This window comes from Eschrichtius robustus, chromosome 2 (genome assembly GCF_028021215.1).
Source record: "Eschrichtius robustus isolate mEscRob2 chromosome 2, mEscRob2.pri, whole genome shotgun sequence".
Taxonomy (NCBI): Eukaryota; Metazoa; Chordata; class Mammalia; order Artiodactyla; family Eschrichtiidae; genus Eschrichtius; species Eschrichtius robustus.
In genome coordinates, this window is record NC_090825.1 from 171,952,339 (window position 1) to 171,971,462 (window position 19,124).

The following is a 19,124-nucleotide window of genomic DNA, read 5'->3' on the forward strand; positions in this document are numbered from 1 at the left end:
ATTGGCAGGGAGACCGCCAGTCAACAAAGCTGGCCAATGACACTAGGGATCGGCTCTTAACCGCGGTCTGTCACTTGACGCTACCTAGTTCCCTAAAAATTTCCCATTGGTTTATATAAATATCACCCCGTTCCATCAGCCAACAAGTCAAGAGAGTGGGACTTAACCTCCGAATCTTGACTCTGATTGAAAACCGTACCTGTCCATCAAAGAACCTCCTCCCGTTCTTACTTGTGATTGTCGTTGTCTACTGGAGTCTTCCGGAGCAGAGGGTAGGTCCGCAGTACTCGCCAACGCGCGCCACCTCCTGGTAGGACGCAGTGGTGATCGTCACTTGTGAGTTTCTGGGCTCTAGAGAAAACTATAAGTCCCAGAATGCGTCTCGGGCCCGGGCTTGCAAATCAGCTCCCTGCGCGGGGTCCCAATGCACTTTGAAGATGAGAGTCAGGCTGTTAATGGTTCCTAGGGAGAGGCAGTCTAGCCCGGCCTCGCTGGCTCCCACTTTCATTCCTATTAAGTCGTCTCCGTGCCTTTGCAAACGCTGTGCTCTCCCCTAGGAATACCTTCCGCTCACGCCTGTCTTGATGCGGCTAACGCTCCAACGTTGTTCCCCTGCCTCTTGAACTTCTGCGCATCTTGGATCTTTTTGAGTACGCAATGAAACTCAACGGACCCTTTCCCCAGGAAAAGACAAGTTATTTTGCAGGTAACGTTGGGGGTTCTGGGAACTGGGAACTCTTGACCACTTGGAAAAGAGGCCGGGAATAGGTGCAACGATTTTAAGACAAGTGATTTGATTATGCTGGGCATAGATAGGCCAGAAACAGCCCAGTAAGGAGCTAGCAGCAAAGGAGGTGGGGAAGTAGTCTGACAGAGCGGGGCGGTAACGGGAATGGAGAAAGAAGGAGTAGGAGGGTGGCAGAGTGGCCAAAGGTATATGCTTGCTCCATGACCCAAAACTACTAGTCTCAGAGATAGGCAAAAAAGACTGACAATGTTTGGCACTGCAGCCTTGACCACGATCAGAGAAACCTGGAAACACCCTAACTGCTCATCCATGGAGCTCATTAAATAAATACTATGCAGCAGCTGTAAACAAGATGGGGGAAGTTTTCGTGTACTGACGTGTAAACAATTTGAGATATATTAAGAGAAGGGAAAAAAGCAAGGTGCAGAACTGCATGTAAAGGATGCTGACATTCATGAAAAAATGTACACATGGAAAATTTATGGAAGACTACACAAATTGATAAAAGTAGCTGCATTTTTATGATATATTCTGAATTGTAGATCCTACACGTGTTACTTTGTCAGTTTAAAAAACTGTAGCTTCTAAGAGCACCACCAGCTCTGTAATTGGCCATATCTGGATTAGATCCTAGACCTGTTTAGGTGCTGGGTGATAATGACCAAGTGACTTCATTTCTCAGTTTCCTCATCTGTAAAATGGGGAACCATAACGTTGCAAGAATTAAATACACTTGACGACCATTTAGAACAGTGCCAGGCACAGTACAAGCACCTTCTAGATGACACATATTATCATCACTGTGTTTACTGACAACTAGGTTAAGCCACATGTCTGAAGAGTCAAGGTCAAGAACCAGAGCTTTGGAGCCCAGCTGCTTCTTCCTTGATGGTGACCTTGGCAAGTGACTTCCCCCTCTCTGGACCTGTTTCCCCACCCCCAGGATGGCTGGTGGGCCTGAGCCACAGGAAAGGAATGCAGCTCCCACTCTGGGCACTTCCTACGTGCTCAGTTTCCAGATACCAACTGCTGCTATGGTTACTTGTTATTATTATCAGTTGGGGGTGGGGGGGGGGGGGACATGGGCCCCAGTGACACTCAAACCAGGAAGGGGACCTAGACAGGCCACCTCCCCAAGAAGACACAGACACACTCTATGTTATAATAAAAATAAAATTAAAAAGTCCTTCAGTATCTCCCATCCCCTCCCTCCCTCCCTCCCTCCCCCAAGCGGGGTCAACCCAGTGTGATTCCCACGGAGGCCAGGGCGTCAGTGGCCCAGGAGGGACAGAGGGTGGGGTCCCCATACATGGTGCCCATAAAGTCCCTCACGAAGTCGGGGAAGCGCTTCTCCACAATGCTGGCGCGCACAGCGCTCATCAGCCGCAGCTGCAGGGGGGGGGGGGGGTCGGCAATCAGCCACCGGCATAGGGGAGACCCCCATCCCCCTTGCCTCACCCCTCCCAGCTGCAGGCCCACCTGATAGGCGACGTTGTGGACAGTGAGGTGGTGCAGGGCTGCGGTGTTGTCGCCATGGAGCAGTGTGTGCAGGAAGGCCCGGCTGTGCCTGGGGACGGAAGGAGGGGGCTCAGCAGTGCCGGGTCCTTCCCCCCTCCCTGCCCTCCCCCTGCCCCCAGGCTCCGTCCTCCCCTACTTCTGGCAGGTGGGACAGGCACACTCTGGGTCTATGGGGCGGAAGTCTTTCTCATACTGTTTCTTCTTCAGCTGCAGGTTCCCCGTGGGTACCAGGGCAGAGCCAAAGCGCTGGGGGTGGACAGGGGGAGGGGAAGGTGGGTCAACCAGGTCTGCCCCCCCGCCTTGGCCCCCGCAGTCCCTCTCCGGTCTTTCCCCTGCCAAGGGCCTCACCGCTGTCCGTGTGGGGAAGACGCAGTCAAACATGTCGCATCCGAGAGCCACGCAGACCACCAGATCAGTGGCATAGCTGGGGGTGGGGCCGTGGGGGAGGGGAGCAGAGAACCTCGAGCCCTGGTCACATACCCAGGGCCCCCCTCCCCAAGACTGGCACCCTCAGAACCACCCCCAGCAGAGGGCCACGTCCTCCTCAGTTTCCCTCCCAAGCAGGGCTGTGTCCTTCCCCCTCCCCGACCCCCAGAGGCAGGGTTTCCCAGGCATCCCCTCCCCGCAGGCGGGGCTGTCTCCCCTCTTCTCCACATACCCGACCCCCATCAGGTATCGGGGCTTGTCCTTAGGCAGCCTTGAGGTGCTCAGCGCCACCATCCTCCAGAACTGGCCCTTGCTCTCACCCCCGCTCAGGCCCCCGATGGCGAAGCCTGGCACGTCTCTCTTGGTCATCTCTGGGGGTGCAGGGGCAAGGTCAGGGGTGATCAGAAAAAAGGAAATAGGCCTCAGTCTCCTCCTCTTCTTCCTCCTCACCCTCAGGGCAGACCCTGCCCAGACCTCCACAGGCCATCAGGAAAAGAGAATGTGACAGAGAGAGAGAGAGAGAGAGAGAGAGAGAGTATGTGTGCAGTGTGTGTGTGTCTGGGGGCTGCTGGTGATCTCAGCTACCGTTTATAGAATGCCTGCTGCATGTCAGGGCCTCTTCTTCAATCCTCAGGAGAGAGGCCCAGGGCCCACACTCCCTTAGCTGAAACCTAAGATGAAGCCAGATATGTTTCAGAATTTTCCAGATTTTAGAACAGTGAACATCCTACATGCTGAAGAACAGCCTGTCATCAAACGCTGTTAACATTTTGACAGCAAAATGTGTAAAGAGTCCTAACAAAGTGGGGTCAGTAAGTCTGGTCTTGCTACCAAATGAATTGCAAATTCTTGTGTGTTTTGGATATTAGAAGTGGGCAGGGGAATTCCCTGGAGGTCCAGTGGTTAGGGATCTGCACTTCCACTGCAGGGGGTGCAGGTTCGATTCCTGGTCAGGGAGCTAAGATCCCACATGCCTCGCAGTAAGACCAAAAAAAGAAAAAAAAAAAGAAGTGGGCAATTAGGCTCCAGAATTGCGGGGCAGGGGCTGCAGATCTGCACTGTAGTTGAGGCATGGAGAGCTTAAACCACTGGCCCCAGGCCACATATGCCAGAGGTTGGATTCGAACCCGGGTCTAGCCTCAAAACCAAGACTTATCTCTGGCCCCAGCTGCCCAGTTCAACTAGGGGGGAGGCCACAGCACTGACAAAGCAGGCCTGGTCTGGGGCTGGGTTTTGAAGCCGGAGTGAGCAGCAGAACCAACTGGGGATGAGTCGTTCAAATGCAGCTTCCCAGGTCCGCCCTGGCCCCAGACTCCGACCCAGTCGCAGGGAGAGCCCGGGGGGTTCTGGTGCGGGCGAGCCTTAGAGCACCGGGAAGCACCACCGGCACAGTGCTTGTCAAACTGCAGGTGGCCGAGAAATGAATTTGATTTGATGGGACGAGATCAGGGCTGTTGCTGTTGTTTTTTTTTTAAATGAGAGAGAACAGAAAATATTGTATCAAAGAGTATCTCGTGTACAATGGTAAATGCTTCAGGAAGCCTTGGTTTCCGCTCTCATATATGTGCACACATCCGGAGCCATGACATGAAATGTACTTCTGACTGTGGGTCTCCATTAAAAAGACTTACTGGACCAGGGGTGGGGACGGGGACTGGGGGATGGTGGGCAGTTTGAGGACAAAAGGAATTACAACAGGACAGTCTTCACAACAGCATACACTGATGCCAGGTGCAGGCGGGACACCTTGAACAAATTTTCCCATTTATTCCTCACTTCGATCCCATGACATTGGGAGTATGTTCCCATTTTACAGAGGAAGAAAGTGAGGCTCAGAGAGGCCAAGCCACTAGCCCAAGAATGCATAGCCGTGAGGCAACAGATCAGGGGGTTGGATCCAGCTGCATGGACTCCAGAACCCAGAGTCTTGCCCGTGACACCTCACTGCCTTTGAGCCCCCATCTCTGCCTCCACTTTGTCTCCATGGCCATGGTCTTGGTTCAGGCCTCACTGTCACCCTCCCCCTGGGCAACTACTCCAGCTTCCTCTATGGGCCTTATGCTTCCTATCTCACTGGGATTTTTCTCCCACTCTCCCACTCAACAGCCTTCCATGGCTCCCCAGCACCTCGGTGTGCTGTCCCAGGGCCTCCACCATCAGCACAATGCCTCGGGCCCAACCCCTTGCTCCTGACTGCATGTCTCACTCCCCAGGGATGGAGCAGCTCTATGTATCTGTTAATGCTGTAGGTTCCAGAGCCCAAGGTCTGGGTTCAAATCCCAGCTCTGCAACATGCACACTGTGTGGCTGGGCGTAAGTAACTTAACAGCTCTGTGCCTCAGTTTCCCCTCCTGTAACCTTGGGAACCTGGTAGTTTCCACCTTACAGGATCTTTATGAAACCTCAATGGGTCAGTCCATGACCAGCGTTTGGCATAGTGCCTGGTGAACACCCGAAAATTGATAGCTATTGGAATTTTTATTCTCCAAACACACTCTGCTCCATGCTGCCTGAGGGGCTTTGCTTCAGCTGTTCCTTCCACCTAGAGTGCTCTTTTGTCCATTAATAGCCACTCTTGGACTTCCCTGGTGGCGGAGTGGTTAAGAATCTGTCTGCCAATGCAGGAGACACAGGTTTGATCCCTGGTCCAGGAAGATCCCACATGCCGCGGAGCAACTGAGCCCGTGCCGCACAACTACTGAGCCTGCACTCTAGAGCCCACAAGTCATAACTACTGAACCCACGTGCCCCAACTACTGAGCGCACATGCTGCAACTACTGAAGCCCATGTGCCTAGAGCCTGGGCTCTGAAACAAGAGAAGCCACCGCAATGAGAAGCCCATGCACTGCAACAAAAAGTAGCCACACGCCACAACTAGAGAAAAGCCTGCACGCAGCAATGAAGACCCAATGCAGCCAAAAAATAAATAAATAAAATTTTAAAAAGAGAGAAAAAATAATAAATAAAAGTAGGAGTTGCAATATTAACATCAGAAAAAAATAAAATTCAAAGCAACCCACATCAAAAAAAACAAGGAAACTATTTTAAAAAATAAAAAACAAAAACACATAATAATCACTCTTGGGAACTCCCTGGCTGTCCAGTGGTTAGGACTCCACACTCACTGCGGAGGGCCTGGGTTCAGTCCCTGGTTGGGGAACTAAGATCCTACAAGCCGCAGCGCAGCCAAAAACAAAAACAAAAAAAAACCCAACTCTCTCAGCACCATCGCATGCCAGGCCCATGTGGGGCTCTCTGCAATGGAAAAGCCCTGGTCCTGTTGGCACATGGCTTTACCTTTGAGGCAGGTGGCCCGGAGATCCGCATCCAGCCCACCCTGGATGATGGCGAAGAGGTTCTGTTTGTCCGGCCGCTGATGGGCTGCAATGCACCGGTCCAGCCAGCGGATTGATCTGAAAGAGGACCCTGGTTGTAAGCCATAGGGACTTGGTGAGGGGTAGGGAGACAAGGCTGCAGGACCAGGATTCTCTCCCTCTCCCCCTCCCGACACACACACACACACACACACACACACCTGTACATGGCCTCTTCCACACGTGGCCCCATCATAGTGCTGCTGACCACATCATCCAGCTGCATGATGATGTCTGAGCCTGGAGAGTGAGACAGGAACACAGTCACTGGGAAAGCCCCCATGTTGAGGACAAGCTGGACCCCAGAAGTCCCTCTCCAGGTCTTGCTGACTCCCATTTAACCCCCAATCTGCTTATACAGCAACCAGAGGAAGCTTTTCAAAATGCACATCTGATCTTGCCACCCCACCCCCAGCTAAAACCCTGCCCTGGCATGTAGAATAAAATCCCATCTCGGGGATTCCCTGGTGGTCCAGTGGTTAGGACTCAGCGCTTTCACTGCCGAGGGCCCAGGTTCAATCCCTGGTCGGAGAACTGAAACCTCACAACCTGTGCGGTGCAGCCAAAAAAAAAAAAAATCCCACCTCTGCAAATTTACCCTTCAAGAACAAAATGATGTGTGTAACAAGTGATTCTTCATAGTGTGTTGGGTAACAGCAAGATGGGAGTCCAAGTGTCACAGGGGTCTAGTTAAGTAAACCATGGTCCAGGCCTTAATGGAAGGTTCTTTCCCACAATTCCAAAATCCAGAAAATTCTCAAAATCATAGGATTTTTCTTATGCTTATGGCATCCTCATTTGGCAGCAAAACCTGAGACAGTTGTCATCTTTTTAAAAACCTCATTTACTGTGAAGGTTCATAAGTGTTAATGCAATAAAAGTGAAGTGTAGGGACTTCCCTGGCAGTCCAGTGGTTAAGACTCTGCACTTCCACTGCAGGGGGTACGGGTTTGATCCCTGGTCAGGGAACTAAGATCCGGCATGCTGCACGGTGCAGCCAAAAAAAAGAAAAAACAAATGGTTAAGATGGTAAATTTTATGTTATGTGTATTTTAACACAATTTTTTTTTTATTGAAAAAAAGAAGTGAAGTGTAATACCACAGGGTACTGCCCCAGACCCAGTTGAGGTACTGTATAATAAATGGTATGTACCCTTTACTATCTTTCTAAAATGTGGGGATTCTGAATTCTGACACCTATCTGGCCCCAAGAATTTCAGATTACAGACTGTGGACTTATAGGTTAGAAATCGCAAGGAAATATTGCCAAGATGTATCATTGTAGGAAAAAAGCACAGTGTACCACACTAGCCAAAGATGGGGCGATTTGAGAAGCAATAAGGATTTTAACTGCAATGGACTGAAACGTATCGAATACATTTAAACCCATGAGTTCATGGTGATCCTAAAAAACTAAACATTAGTTTGTCATTGCTAGAAGATGCTACGTAATCAACCCATGAAAACTAGTAAATGAGGGAAAAGAATGAATCCCACTCTTCCTGTGTGAACTAAACTGCTTGGTCTCCCAGGAGTAGGTGAGAGATATTTCTCTTTACAGAAGTAATCTGGCTAATAAATGAAGAAAGGATGACAGAACTGGAACATCACCGGTTTGCAATTCCTAATAATGGTTCCAGGGGAGGAGCATGACAGCTCACTGGGAGAGACAGGCAGACATCAGATGCCCCCTGATGGACAGACACACTGTGAAGACTTCTTGCCAAAAGGAAGAAGGACTTGAATCTGGCTCTAACCTCTAGATCCAAGTACCAACCTACAGGAAATCTAGAGGGTGGAGGAAAACTATTACATGACACCCAGGGGATGCAACCAGCAAAATTCAGACCCGGTGAAACACTATAGGGCAAAGTAACCAGTTTCTTCAAGAAGCAAATTGCTGGGACTTCCCTGGTGGCCCAGTGGTTAAGAATCTGCCTTCCAATTCAGGGGACGTGGGTTCGATCCCTGGTCAGGGAACTAAGATCCCACATGCCGCGGGGCAACTAAGCCCATGCGCCACAACTACTGAGCCCACGCACCACAACTAGAGAGCCTGTGTGCTGCAACTACTAAGCCCACACGCTCTGGAACCTGTGCACCACAACTATAGAGAAGCCCATGCACCTCAACGAAAGATCCCGCGTGCCACAACTAAGACCCGACACAGCCATAAATAAATAAATAAATAAATATTGTTTAAAAAAAGAAGAAGCAAATTGCTGGGGCATCCCCTGGCAGTCCAATCGTTACGACTCTGGGCTTCCACTGCAGGGTGCATGGGTTCCATTCCTGGTCGGGGAACTAAGATCCCACAAGCTACGCGGCTCGGCCAAAAAAAAAAAAAATTTAATGAAAAAAAAAAGCAAAGAAAAAAAGAAAAAGAAGCAAATTGCTAAAAAAAAAAAAAAAAATGGAATTGGAAGGCGAAACTATATGATATGTAATATATATATAATATATTAAAAGAGACTTAAGAGATCTTTCAAACAACTGCAGTATCTGCACATTATTTGGATCCTGAAGTAAACACACTGTAAGAAAAACTGACATTTATGAAACGACTGGAACGTTGAACACTGGCCAGATATTTGATGATGTTAATGAATTATTGTTAATTGTTTTTAGGTGGGATGATAGTATTGTGATTATGTTTAAAAAAAAAAACAACTATGGGTCTTCCCTCGTGGCACAGTGGTTAAGAATCCGCCTGCCGGGCTTCCCTGGTGGCGCGGTGGTTGAGGGTCTGCCTGCCGGTGCAGAGGGCACGGGTTCGAGCCCTGGTCTGGGAGGATCCTACATGCCGCGGAGCGACTGGGCCCCTGAGCCACAATTGCTGAGCCTGCGCTCTAGCCCGCGAGCCACGACTACTAAAACCCGTGAGCCACAACTACTGAAGCCCGCGTGCCTAGAGCCCGTGTTCCGCAACAAGAGAAGCCACTGCAATGAGAAGCCCGCACACTGCAACGAAGAGTAGCCCCCGCTCGCCGCAACTAGAGAAAGCCTGTGCGCAGCAACGAAGACCCAATGCAGCCAAAAATAATAAATAAATAAAATAAATTAATTTTTTTAAAAAACTATGTGTTGGAGATACAAATTAAAATACTTATAGGTGAAGTGGTAGGACGTCTGAGATTACCACAACAAAACTCCAGGCCCAGGGGGATTTACTGGACAATTCTATGAAACATAACACCAATCTTAGGCAAATTCCAACAGAAAATAACATGGGAGAAGCAAAGTGGGCTGGGATACTAATGAAACATAAGGGCTGTGACCTGGTGATTGTTGAAGCTGGGTGACAGGTCAATGGGGTTGTGTCTATTTTGGTATATACTTGAAATTTTCCAAAATTAATAAAAATGCAAGGTACGAAGAATGTGCCATAAATAGCATGCTCTCATCACAGAAAAAATAAGAATAGATTTGAACTTGCTTGCATTTGCATAAACTCTGGAAGAATACATAAGAAACTAGAAACAGTGGTGACTTGTGAAAGAGATGGATAGAATATAGGCATGGGAAGAGCACTGTTTCCTGCACACATCTTTATATAGAAATACATACAAAATGTTTTCTTGTTCAATGTTTTTCTTTAAAGGACAAACCAAAACTCACAAGGTCCTGTAGGACCTGTCCCCAACACCTCCCTGTCCTCACTCTACACACACACACACACACACACACACACACACACACACACACCCTCCCCCACTCGGCTCCAGCCATGCCAGTCTTGGTCCTGCTTCAGGTCCTTTGCACTGGCTGCTTCCTCTTTCCAGAACATACTTCCCCCCTTTGGACATCTAGTTTATTCCTCCTCATCCATAGGTTTTAGGCCCAGGGCAACATTCCCTGAGCCTACAGACTGAATCATGCCAAAAGTCCTATGTACTTGGCCTTCACAGTCAGGGTCCCAACCTTTTATCTATTTGTGCCTTTAAAACAATTTTTTTTTTTTTTTTGGCTGCACCATGCGGCTTGCAGGATCTTAGTTCCCTGACCAGGGATCGAACCCGTGCCCCCTGCAGTGGAAGCACAGTGTCCTAACCACTGGACCACCAGGGAATTCCCTAATAACTTATTTTAATAATAATATATAATTATTCAAAATGTTAAATGCACCCCCAATTTTAAAAAATACAACAGGATATTTGGTGAAAAGTCTCTTGCCCACCAAGGGAAGGATTACAAAGGGGCACAAGTAACCCTTTAGGGGTGATGGACATGTTCACTTGATTGTGGTGAAGGTTTCATGGGTGTATACATGTGTCAAAACGTACCAGAGGGTACACTTTAAATATGTGCAGTTTATTGCATGTCAATTATATCCCAATTTTAAAAAAAGGAAAAGAACTTAAATGCTCCCTGTCTACCAGCTCTTCAGTTCCCTTCCCTCAGAGAACCTATACTACAGTTTCTTATTTTTCTTTCCTGAGATACCGTATGCAAATAAAAGCAAATCATATGTTTGGGGTTTGTTGTTTGTTTTTTTTTTTTCAATACAAATGGAAACATACAATGCACTCTACCCTCATTGTTTTTGGGGGTTTTTTTTCCTCTTTTTTCCGCCTTTCTAATTAAGATGTTTTCAGCAATGCCTGTCTCCCTTTTGGACTGTAAGTTCCACGGATGGTATGGCACCAGCACCCAGGCCCATTGCTATAAGCAGAAGCCACAGAATCTGTATACAGAGGGGTCTAAAAGCACCAGTCTGTTTGGAAGATGGGAAGTTTTGAACCTGTTTCCATAGCACTTTATGAGATTGAGAAATGTTAATTGTCCTTATCAAGGAATAGGGGATATTGATGGAGATGGGAGGGGTCTAAAGCCTCCCCGATACCTCCCCTGTTGCCCCCATTATTTCAACATATCTTTGCCCAGCTAATTTACTATCTAAGAGAAACAGTAGCAAGAAAGATAATACTAAAAGCTACTATTACATGTCAGGCATTGTGATAAGATATTTACTGACATTACATCGTTATTTTTGTGAACTATCCCCTCAGCTGAGGCTCAGGGAGGGGGAGTGACTTGCCCAAAGCCAAGCAGCACGAAGGGAGCAGGCCCGCCTCACCTCCACCTCCGAAGGGCAGGGGAAGGGGCGGCTCCCCGGTATCCACTCACCCAGCGCGTTCTGGATCTCCACGGATCTCTCGGGGCTCAGAAGGGTCTCATCACCATCGTAAGGGGAGCGGAAGCGGACGCCCTCCTCCGTCACTTCGGACAGGGACACCAGGGACACCATCTGGAAGCCGCCGCTGTCCTGAGGGAAACCCCACCGCAAGGCTGTCAAGAACGGGACTGGGAATATCCACGCCCAAGGAGGGTTCTCGGATCCCGGCGCTGACCCCGCCTTACCGTCAGCAGATTGTGTGGCCAATTCATAAAGCCGTGGAGACCGCGGGCTTTCTGGATCAGCTCGGGGCCCTGGGTTGGGGGAAGAAGGGTCAGGCTAGGGGTGAGAGCAACCCTTGGGGCTCATATTGGGGGCGACAGGGTTGGCCAACTTCCATCCTCGCTGGTCCCTCACGCCCAGCACAAGGCCTGAGCCACCCGGGACTCTCGATATGCGTTTTGTCGATAGAGTTTGGGAGGCGTGCCCGGGTCTAGGGAATCTCCTGGGCTCCCCCACGCTTCGCCGCCGCCCAGCCCGGGGCACAGCCCACCCACCGGCCTCAGACCCAAATGGTAGGTGTTGCCCAGGCAGATGCGGCAGCCCAGCGCGTCCAGTTGCTCGGCCGTGATGCCCTTCATGGTGGCCTGCGTGCCCACTGGCATGAACACTGGAGTAGCCACCGGCCCATGTGGCAGCCGCAGCTCCCCTGCCCGGGCCCTAGAGCGGCTACACTCGGCCACCAATCTCATGATGCGCGGAGCCGACTCCAGGGAAGTCGGGCTGGCAACTGCCGCCATCTTGCCTGCCGGAACCACGTGGGCCGTGGAACACCCTGGGCGGCGCCATGTTGGCTGAGGTCACGTGGCGCGCGACGCGGGCCGAAGCTTGGGGAGAGCGTCAGATGAACCATGGAAACGGACGTCTGCGCGCTTGTCTCTGCGCTGCGCCCAGTTAGTTCCCACAGGCAGCACACTGCTGCGAAGTATTAAAATTTTCTGGGTTTGCAGGCCCATTCCTGCCAATTCCTCGAAGTAAAAGCCTCTCTAAGCTATAATTTTATCTTCCATCAAATGGGCCGAATAATAGTATCTAGACATAGGGACGTTGCGAATATTGAATGACAGGATGGATGTATATAGATTTTTAAACGGTGCCTGACGTAATCTTTTGTCAGTTTTTTGGTTTTTTTTGGCCGCCTCTCTCAGCTTGCGGGATCCTAGTTCCCCGACCAGGGATACAACCTGGGTCCTAACCCGTGGACCACCAGGGAATTCCCTCTTTTGTCTGTCTTGATCATTGCCTTGCTCCAAGGGCTTAGAACAGGACCTAGCACATAGTGCATACTCAATAAACATCAGTTTATTCAGTGGAAGAAGGAATCACAGATTTACAGAGGGAGAGACTGAGGTACAGAACCTGGTTACATTTATTCGGCCATTCATTTAGCGTATACATACATATATAATACAGCCCCACCAGTGCCAGCCTCCATGCCGCACAGGGGTGAGAGAGGATGGGTCACGGATTTATTAAGCACCGGCTGTGTCCCACTAACAATAATAATAACAGTATATATATATATATAAATATTTTAATAATCTTATGGTTGAATGGAGCTGATATCTGTCTTGGCCAGCAGAGGGCGCGTTTGCCCCAAAAGCCTTCCTTTCGGGACCACCCGCCTAATGCCCCGCTGATCTCAGCAATAGCCTGACCTAGAAGCCTTGGGCTAATGCTGTTTCTCAGTGTGGTGGAGTCCTCACTGAGTCCACGTCTGGAAAACGCCCACCAATGAAGCCTACCTCAGGGCCTTTGAACTTGCGATTGCCATTGTCAGCAACACTCATCTGATATTCCCACGACTGGCTCATATTTTCACAGTCAGTTGCTCCTGACTCCCCCAATCTTAAGAACCCTGCACCACCGATGACTTTATATCACATATCCTGTAATTGTTATGATGCTTTTAAAAACCTCTATACAGGGCTTCCCTGGTGGCGCAGTGGTTGACAATCTGCCTGCCAATGCAGGGGACACGGGTCCAAGCCCTGGTCTGGGAAGATCCCACATGCCGCGGAGCAACTGGGCCCGTGAGCCACAATTACTGAGCCTGCGCGTCTGGAGCCTGTGCTCTGCAACAAGAAAGACCGCGATAGTGAGAGGCCCGCGCGCACCGCGATGAAGAGTGGCCCCCGCTTGCCACAACTAGAGAAAGCCCTCGCACAGAAACGAAGACCCAACACAGCCATTAATTAATTAATTAATTAATTAAAAAAAAAAAAAAGAAGAAAAGAGCCTCTTATTCTACCTTTAAAACAAAAAACCTCTATACAGGACTTCCCTGGTGGCAGTGGTTAAGAATCTGCCTGCCAATGCAGGGGACACAGGTTCGAGCCCTGCTCTGGGAAGATCGCACATGCCGCGGAGCAGCTAAGCCTGTGCACTGCAACTACTGAGCCTGTGCTCTAGAGCCCGCGAGCCACAACTACTGAAGCCCACGCACCTAGAGCCCGTGCTCCGCAACAAGAGAAGCCACTGCAATGAGAAGCCCCCGCACCGCAACGAAGAGTAGCCCCCGCTCGCTGCAACTAGAGAAAGCCCGCACACAGCAATGAAGACCCAACGCAGCCAAAAATAAATAAGTTAAATAAATAAATTTAAAAAAAAAAAAAGGGGGCTTCCCTGGTGGCTCAGTGGTTGAGAATCTGCCTGCCAATGCAAGGCACACGGGTTCGAGCCCTGGTCTGGGACGATCCCACATGCCGCGGAGCAACTAGGCCCGTGAGCCACAACTACTGAGCCTGCGCGTCTGGAGTCTGTGCTCCGCAACGAGAGGCTGCGATAGCGAGTGGCCCGCACACCGTGATGAAGAGTGGCCCCCGCTTGCCGCAACTGGAGAAAGCCCTCGCACAGAAGCGAAGACCCGACACAGTCAAAAATTAATTAATTAATTAATTAATTAATTTAAAAAAATACTCCAGGGGACTTCCTTGGTGGTCCAGTGGTTAAGAATCCGCCTTCCAGTGCAGGAGACAAGGGTTCGATCCCTGGTCAGGGAACTAAGAACCCACGTGCTGCGGGGCAACTAAGCCTGCACGCCGCAACTACTGAGCCCACACGCTCTGGAGCCAGCGCTCCACAACTAGAGAGAGAGAAGCGCGCTCACTGCAAGGAAGAGCCCGTGAGACACAACGAGAGATCACACGTGCTGCAATTAAGACCCTATGCAGCCAATAAATAGATAAATATTTTAATATTTTTAAAAATAAATAAATAATAAAAGAAAATAAAATAACCTCTCCAATTACTTTCATGTTATGATAACCCTTAAATATTTTTGTATATCCCATGACTTAGAAATTTTCTGCCTCGTTTGTGTATATTTAGAAAACAACAAAAAGCTGGATTTTGTACTTTTCCACCATTCCAATGATCTTTGCCTTTTATTGACAAGTTTAGTCAATTTACATTTATAATGGTTACCAATATACATTTATAATGGATCTGATACCATCTTTTTACAGGCTTTCTACTCTTGTAGCTTCTGCGGGGTTCTTTTATTTGTTTTTTCTTTCCCATCTCTCTCTTTATTTATTTATTTATTTAACTTATTTATTTTTGGCTGCGTTGGGTCTTCACTGTCGCGGCCTCTCTTGTTGCGGAGCACAGGCTCCAGACACGCAGGCTCAGTAGTTGTGGCTCACGGACCTAGTTGCTCCGCGGCATGTGGGATCTTCCCAGACCAGGGCTCGAACCCGTGTGCCCTGCATTAGCAGGCAGATTCTCAACCACTGCGCCACCAGGGAAGCCCTTTCCCATCTCTCTTGCCTTCTTTCTAATCAATCAAAAAATTTTTCTCAATTCATTTTCCCTCTTATTTTATGAAACTTTTGTGCACTTTATATTTTTGTGGTAGATGCTCTAGCAATTTTAAGTGGCATACTTAACAAATTATAGATTTTTACTTTTACCATGATCCCAATCAACATACGGCTTCTAGACAATTTAACTCAGAACACAGAAGACTTGTCTGTCCAGTGTTTGATATCTTGATTGGGGTTTTTTTCCTCACAAATTTGGCATTATTGTTGTTCTTGTTGTTTTATACAATCAATGTTTATAAATATATTCACATATATAGCAATATCTTTGCTTATAACTTCTACTCACAGACCTCAGATCAATTTCTGTTTGTCAGAAGTACCTCTTTGACACTTTTTTCAATAATAAGAACCCTGCGTTGATAAACTTTCTAAATTTCTGTTTACTTAAAAGAAATTTATTTTGCCCTGGTGCTTGAAAAATTGTTTCACCGAATATAGAATTCTAGGTTGACAATTATTTTCTCTTAGCACATTGAATTTATTCCACTTGTGGCTTCTATTATCACTTAAGAAATAGTATCAGTGTAAATGCTATTTCTTGTGATCTGTTTTTGTCTTTCTGGTTTCCTTTAAAAATTATTCCTTTATCTTTGGCAGTTTGCAATTTCACATGATGTATCTAATAATTTTAATTTATCCTGTTTGGGATTCCCTGGACTTCTTGGATCTGAGGATTGCGGTCTTTCCATAATTTTGGCAAATTCTCAGTTATTCTCTCTTTGGAGAGCAGCACTTGTCTGTAACTAAGCCTCAACACAGGTAGCTGTGAGTAGAATGAGAAATACTGACTTGCTGCGCCTCCTGAGAAGTTAACCCTCCGACTGGGGAGCAACCTCTTGCTACTGGTTACTCCAGTCTGGACTGGAGTTTCCATCTCGCTGAACTGGTATAAAGGAGGGAGGTAGGAGATATCAAGTACCAGCTCCCTGTTCTAACCAAATTTACTCATAGATTTTTTTCAATAGTTGTTTCCTCATTTACTGTATGCCCTTGAGACCATTTCCAGAGACTTTAAATGATTGTTTTTTAATACTTTTCACCAGTTTCACTAAGAAGTGGATCTGTGAAGCTCCTCAAGCTAGCATGCAGGAGATCGATTACCTTTTTAATATTTTTTGATGTTTTTATTTCCCATTCAAAAAATTAAATATATTCGCAGTATATACATATATCAAATCATTATGTTGTACACCTAAACTAGTACAGTGTTATATTATATGTCAATTATATCTCAATAAAAGGGGGGGAAAAGAAATCTTTTAGAAAATATGAAAAAAGTTTAAAATGGTAAAATTTATATTTTACATATTTTACCACAGTATATGGTAAATACATATATGTAAATAAAATATGTGTGCACTAACAAAAAATGTATGAAATACAAAGAAAATTTTGAAAACTCAGGAATTTAATAAACTTGACTTATGATTCCATTTTAATTAAATAGATTTAAGTTTTTAAAATAGATAATACATGCTTAAAAAATACACATAAAGTGTATACTGTGAATTATCTTTCCCATGCCTGTCCCATGTAAATAGTTCTCATCTCTTAATTTTTTTTTTAACCTCTTAATATTAAGCGATGTTCAGTATTCATTCTTTTTCTTTTTTTCATTCTTTTTTGGCTGCGTTGGGTCTTCGTTGCTGCGCGCTGGCTTTCTCTAGTTGCGGCGAATGGGGGGCTACTCTTCGTTGCGGTGCGCAGGCTTCTCATTTCGGTGGCTTCCCATTTCGGTGACACGGGCTCTACTCGCGGGGCGCTTCAGTAGTTGCGGCGCACGGGCTCAGTTGCTCCATGGCATGTGGGATCTTCCCTGACCAGGGCTCGAACCCCTGTCCCCTGCATTGGCAGGCGGATTCTTTTTTCTTTCTTTCTTTCTTTATTACTTTTGGCTGTGTTGGGTCTTCGTTTCTGTGCGAGGGCTTTCTCTAATTGCAGCGAGTGGGGGCCACTCTTCATCGCGGTGCGTGGGCCTCTCACTGTCGCGGCCTCTCTTGTTGCGGAGCACAGGCTCCAGATGCACAGGCTCAGTAGTTGTGGCTCACGGGCCCAGTTGCTCTGCGGCATGTGGGATCTTCCCAGACCAGGGCTCGAACCCGTGTCCCCTGCATTGGCAGGCAGATTCTCAACCACTGTGCCACCAGGGAAGTCCCTAGTATTCACTCTTGTCTATACTTACAGATTTTTCAGCATATAAAAGAAAATATGTACTTTATTGTTGCAGTTGTTGTGTTTGGGGTTGATTCATCTCAATATACTAATGGTGGGGTTTGTTTTTTTTAATTTTCTGGAATCTTTCATAGACTAATGGAGCTTTTGAACTGTCATTTTCCACTAGTCATGGATCAGTGACTCATGGAATTGTCTAAAAATTTCAAAACCCTTACAACTTACTCCAGTATAAGTTTCATAATAGTTTTTTTTAAAACTCAATAGCAAAAAGGAGGTATGGGAGAAATTGCTGTCTGTCCCACAGCTATTCCACTAATAAAATCATATTATACCACATCTAGTCCCTGTGACTTGTTTAATGTTCCTTACAAGTATGTTTGTAAAATTCATTTGTGTTGTATGTAGTTGTGATCTTTTTTATGTATTGGTATAAATATACCGCAATGTACTTATCATTTCTCCAGTCAATGAACTTGTGAACTCTTCAGTTTTTGTTTTTAAAGATTTATTCATCATTTATTTATTTATTTATTTATTTATGGCTGCTTCCGGTCTTAGTTGCAGCATGCAGGATCTTTGTTGAGGCATGCAGGATCTTTCGTTGTAGCACGCAGGCTCTTCGTTGTGGTGCACAGGCTTCTCACTAGTTGTGGCGCGCAGGCTCCAGAGCGCATGGGCTCTGTAGTTTGCGGCACTCGGGCTCTCTAGTTGAGGCATGCGAGCTGAGTAGTTGTGGCACAGTCTTAGTTGCCCACGGCATGTGGGGGTCTTAGTTCCCTGACGATGGATCGAACCCGCATCCCCTGCATTGTAAGGCAGATTCTTTACCACTGCACCACCAGGGAAGTCCCCAGCTTTTGTGTGTTTGGTTTTGCTATTATAACCAGTGCTGCTCTGAGCATTTGTGTGTGTATCTCATTGTACAGTTCTGCAAGAATCCTAGGAATAGAACTGCAGGACCCTAGATCAGGTGGATATTCAACTTTAAAAGGCAGGACCAACTTACTTCAAGGTGATCACACTAATTGACATCCACAACAGCAGTGTAGATAAGCTGCCTCATGTCAGGTTTTCATCAACTATATTTATAGAACTGTTCAAGTTGCTGATCGGGTGCCTGAGAAATGGCATCTCCTTTGGCTTTAATGTGCATTCCATGATTTTATGCTGCTGAGGTTGAACACTTTTTCAGATGTTTGAGCCATTTACTGACATCTTTCATTACTCAGATGATTTGGCAGCAGAATTCAACACAGCTGAGCTGAACACTCCTTTTTAAAATATACGTGTACTGGGACTTCCCTCGTGGTCCAGTGGCTAAGACTCTGTGCTCCCAGTGCAGGGGGCCCGGGTTCAATCCCTGGTCAGGGAACTAGATCCCACATGCATGCCGCAACTGAGAGTTTGAATGCTGCAATTAAAGATCCCGTAACTAAGAACTAACTAAGATGCCGTAACTAAGACCTGGCACAGCCTAAATAAATAAATAAATAAATTTTAAAATAAAATAAAATATATATGTGTGTGTGTATATATATATATATATAAAATCTTCATATGGAACAAAGATACAAAATATTGGTCTTTGGAGGTTGTAACTACAAGAGTGTTCAATGAACGGCACTTTTGTATTTTATGTACTTTTCTGTATTTGTAATATTTCACATTTCTGAATGTATAAAAAATTCAGAAAGTACAAAAGGTGAACAAACTCAGTACCACCTCATCCCCCCCCACACACTCACTTTCCAACTCAGCCTTTCCTAGTAACGTGTTTTATCAGATTCTTGTGTCCTTCTAGTGTTTTTTCATGCAAACAGAAGCAAATATTAAGTTAAATACTTACATTTATCCCTTTATACACAAAAGGAGGCTTGCT

General features: G+C 47.0%; 1 protein-coding gene across 2 annotated transcripts; it reads right to left on the minus strand.

Annotated features, from left to right (window-relative positions):
* Positions 1-1,966: 1,966 nt before the first annotated feature.
* Positions 1,967-12,015, minus strand: QTRT1 (queuine tRNA-ribosyltransferase catalytic subunit 1). Of its 2 annotated transcripts, XM_068534866.1 has the most exons (10): positions 11,741-12,015; positions 11,429-11,497; positions 11,195-11,333; positions 6,229-6,307; positions 5,991-6,106; positions 2,925-3,063; positions 2,615-2,690; positions 2,403-2,512; positions 2,228-2,315; positions 1,967-2,137 (listed from the first exon to the last, which is right to left on the minus strand). In XM_068534866.1, exons 1-10 carry the CDS (start codon positions 11,981-11,983, stop codon positions 1,985-1,987), a joined length of 1,212 nt encoding a protein of 403 aa, XP_068390967.1. In that variant the 5' UTR covers positions 11,984-12,015; the 3' UTR covers positions 1,967-1,984. The 2 variants fall into 2 exon arrangements, with proteins under 2 accessions (XP_068390967.1, XP_068390968.1); XM_068534867.1 differs by lacking the exons at positions 2,403-2,512; positions 2,615-2,690.
* Between the last annotated feature and the right edge of the window lie 7,109 nt (positions 12,016-19,124).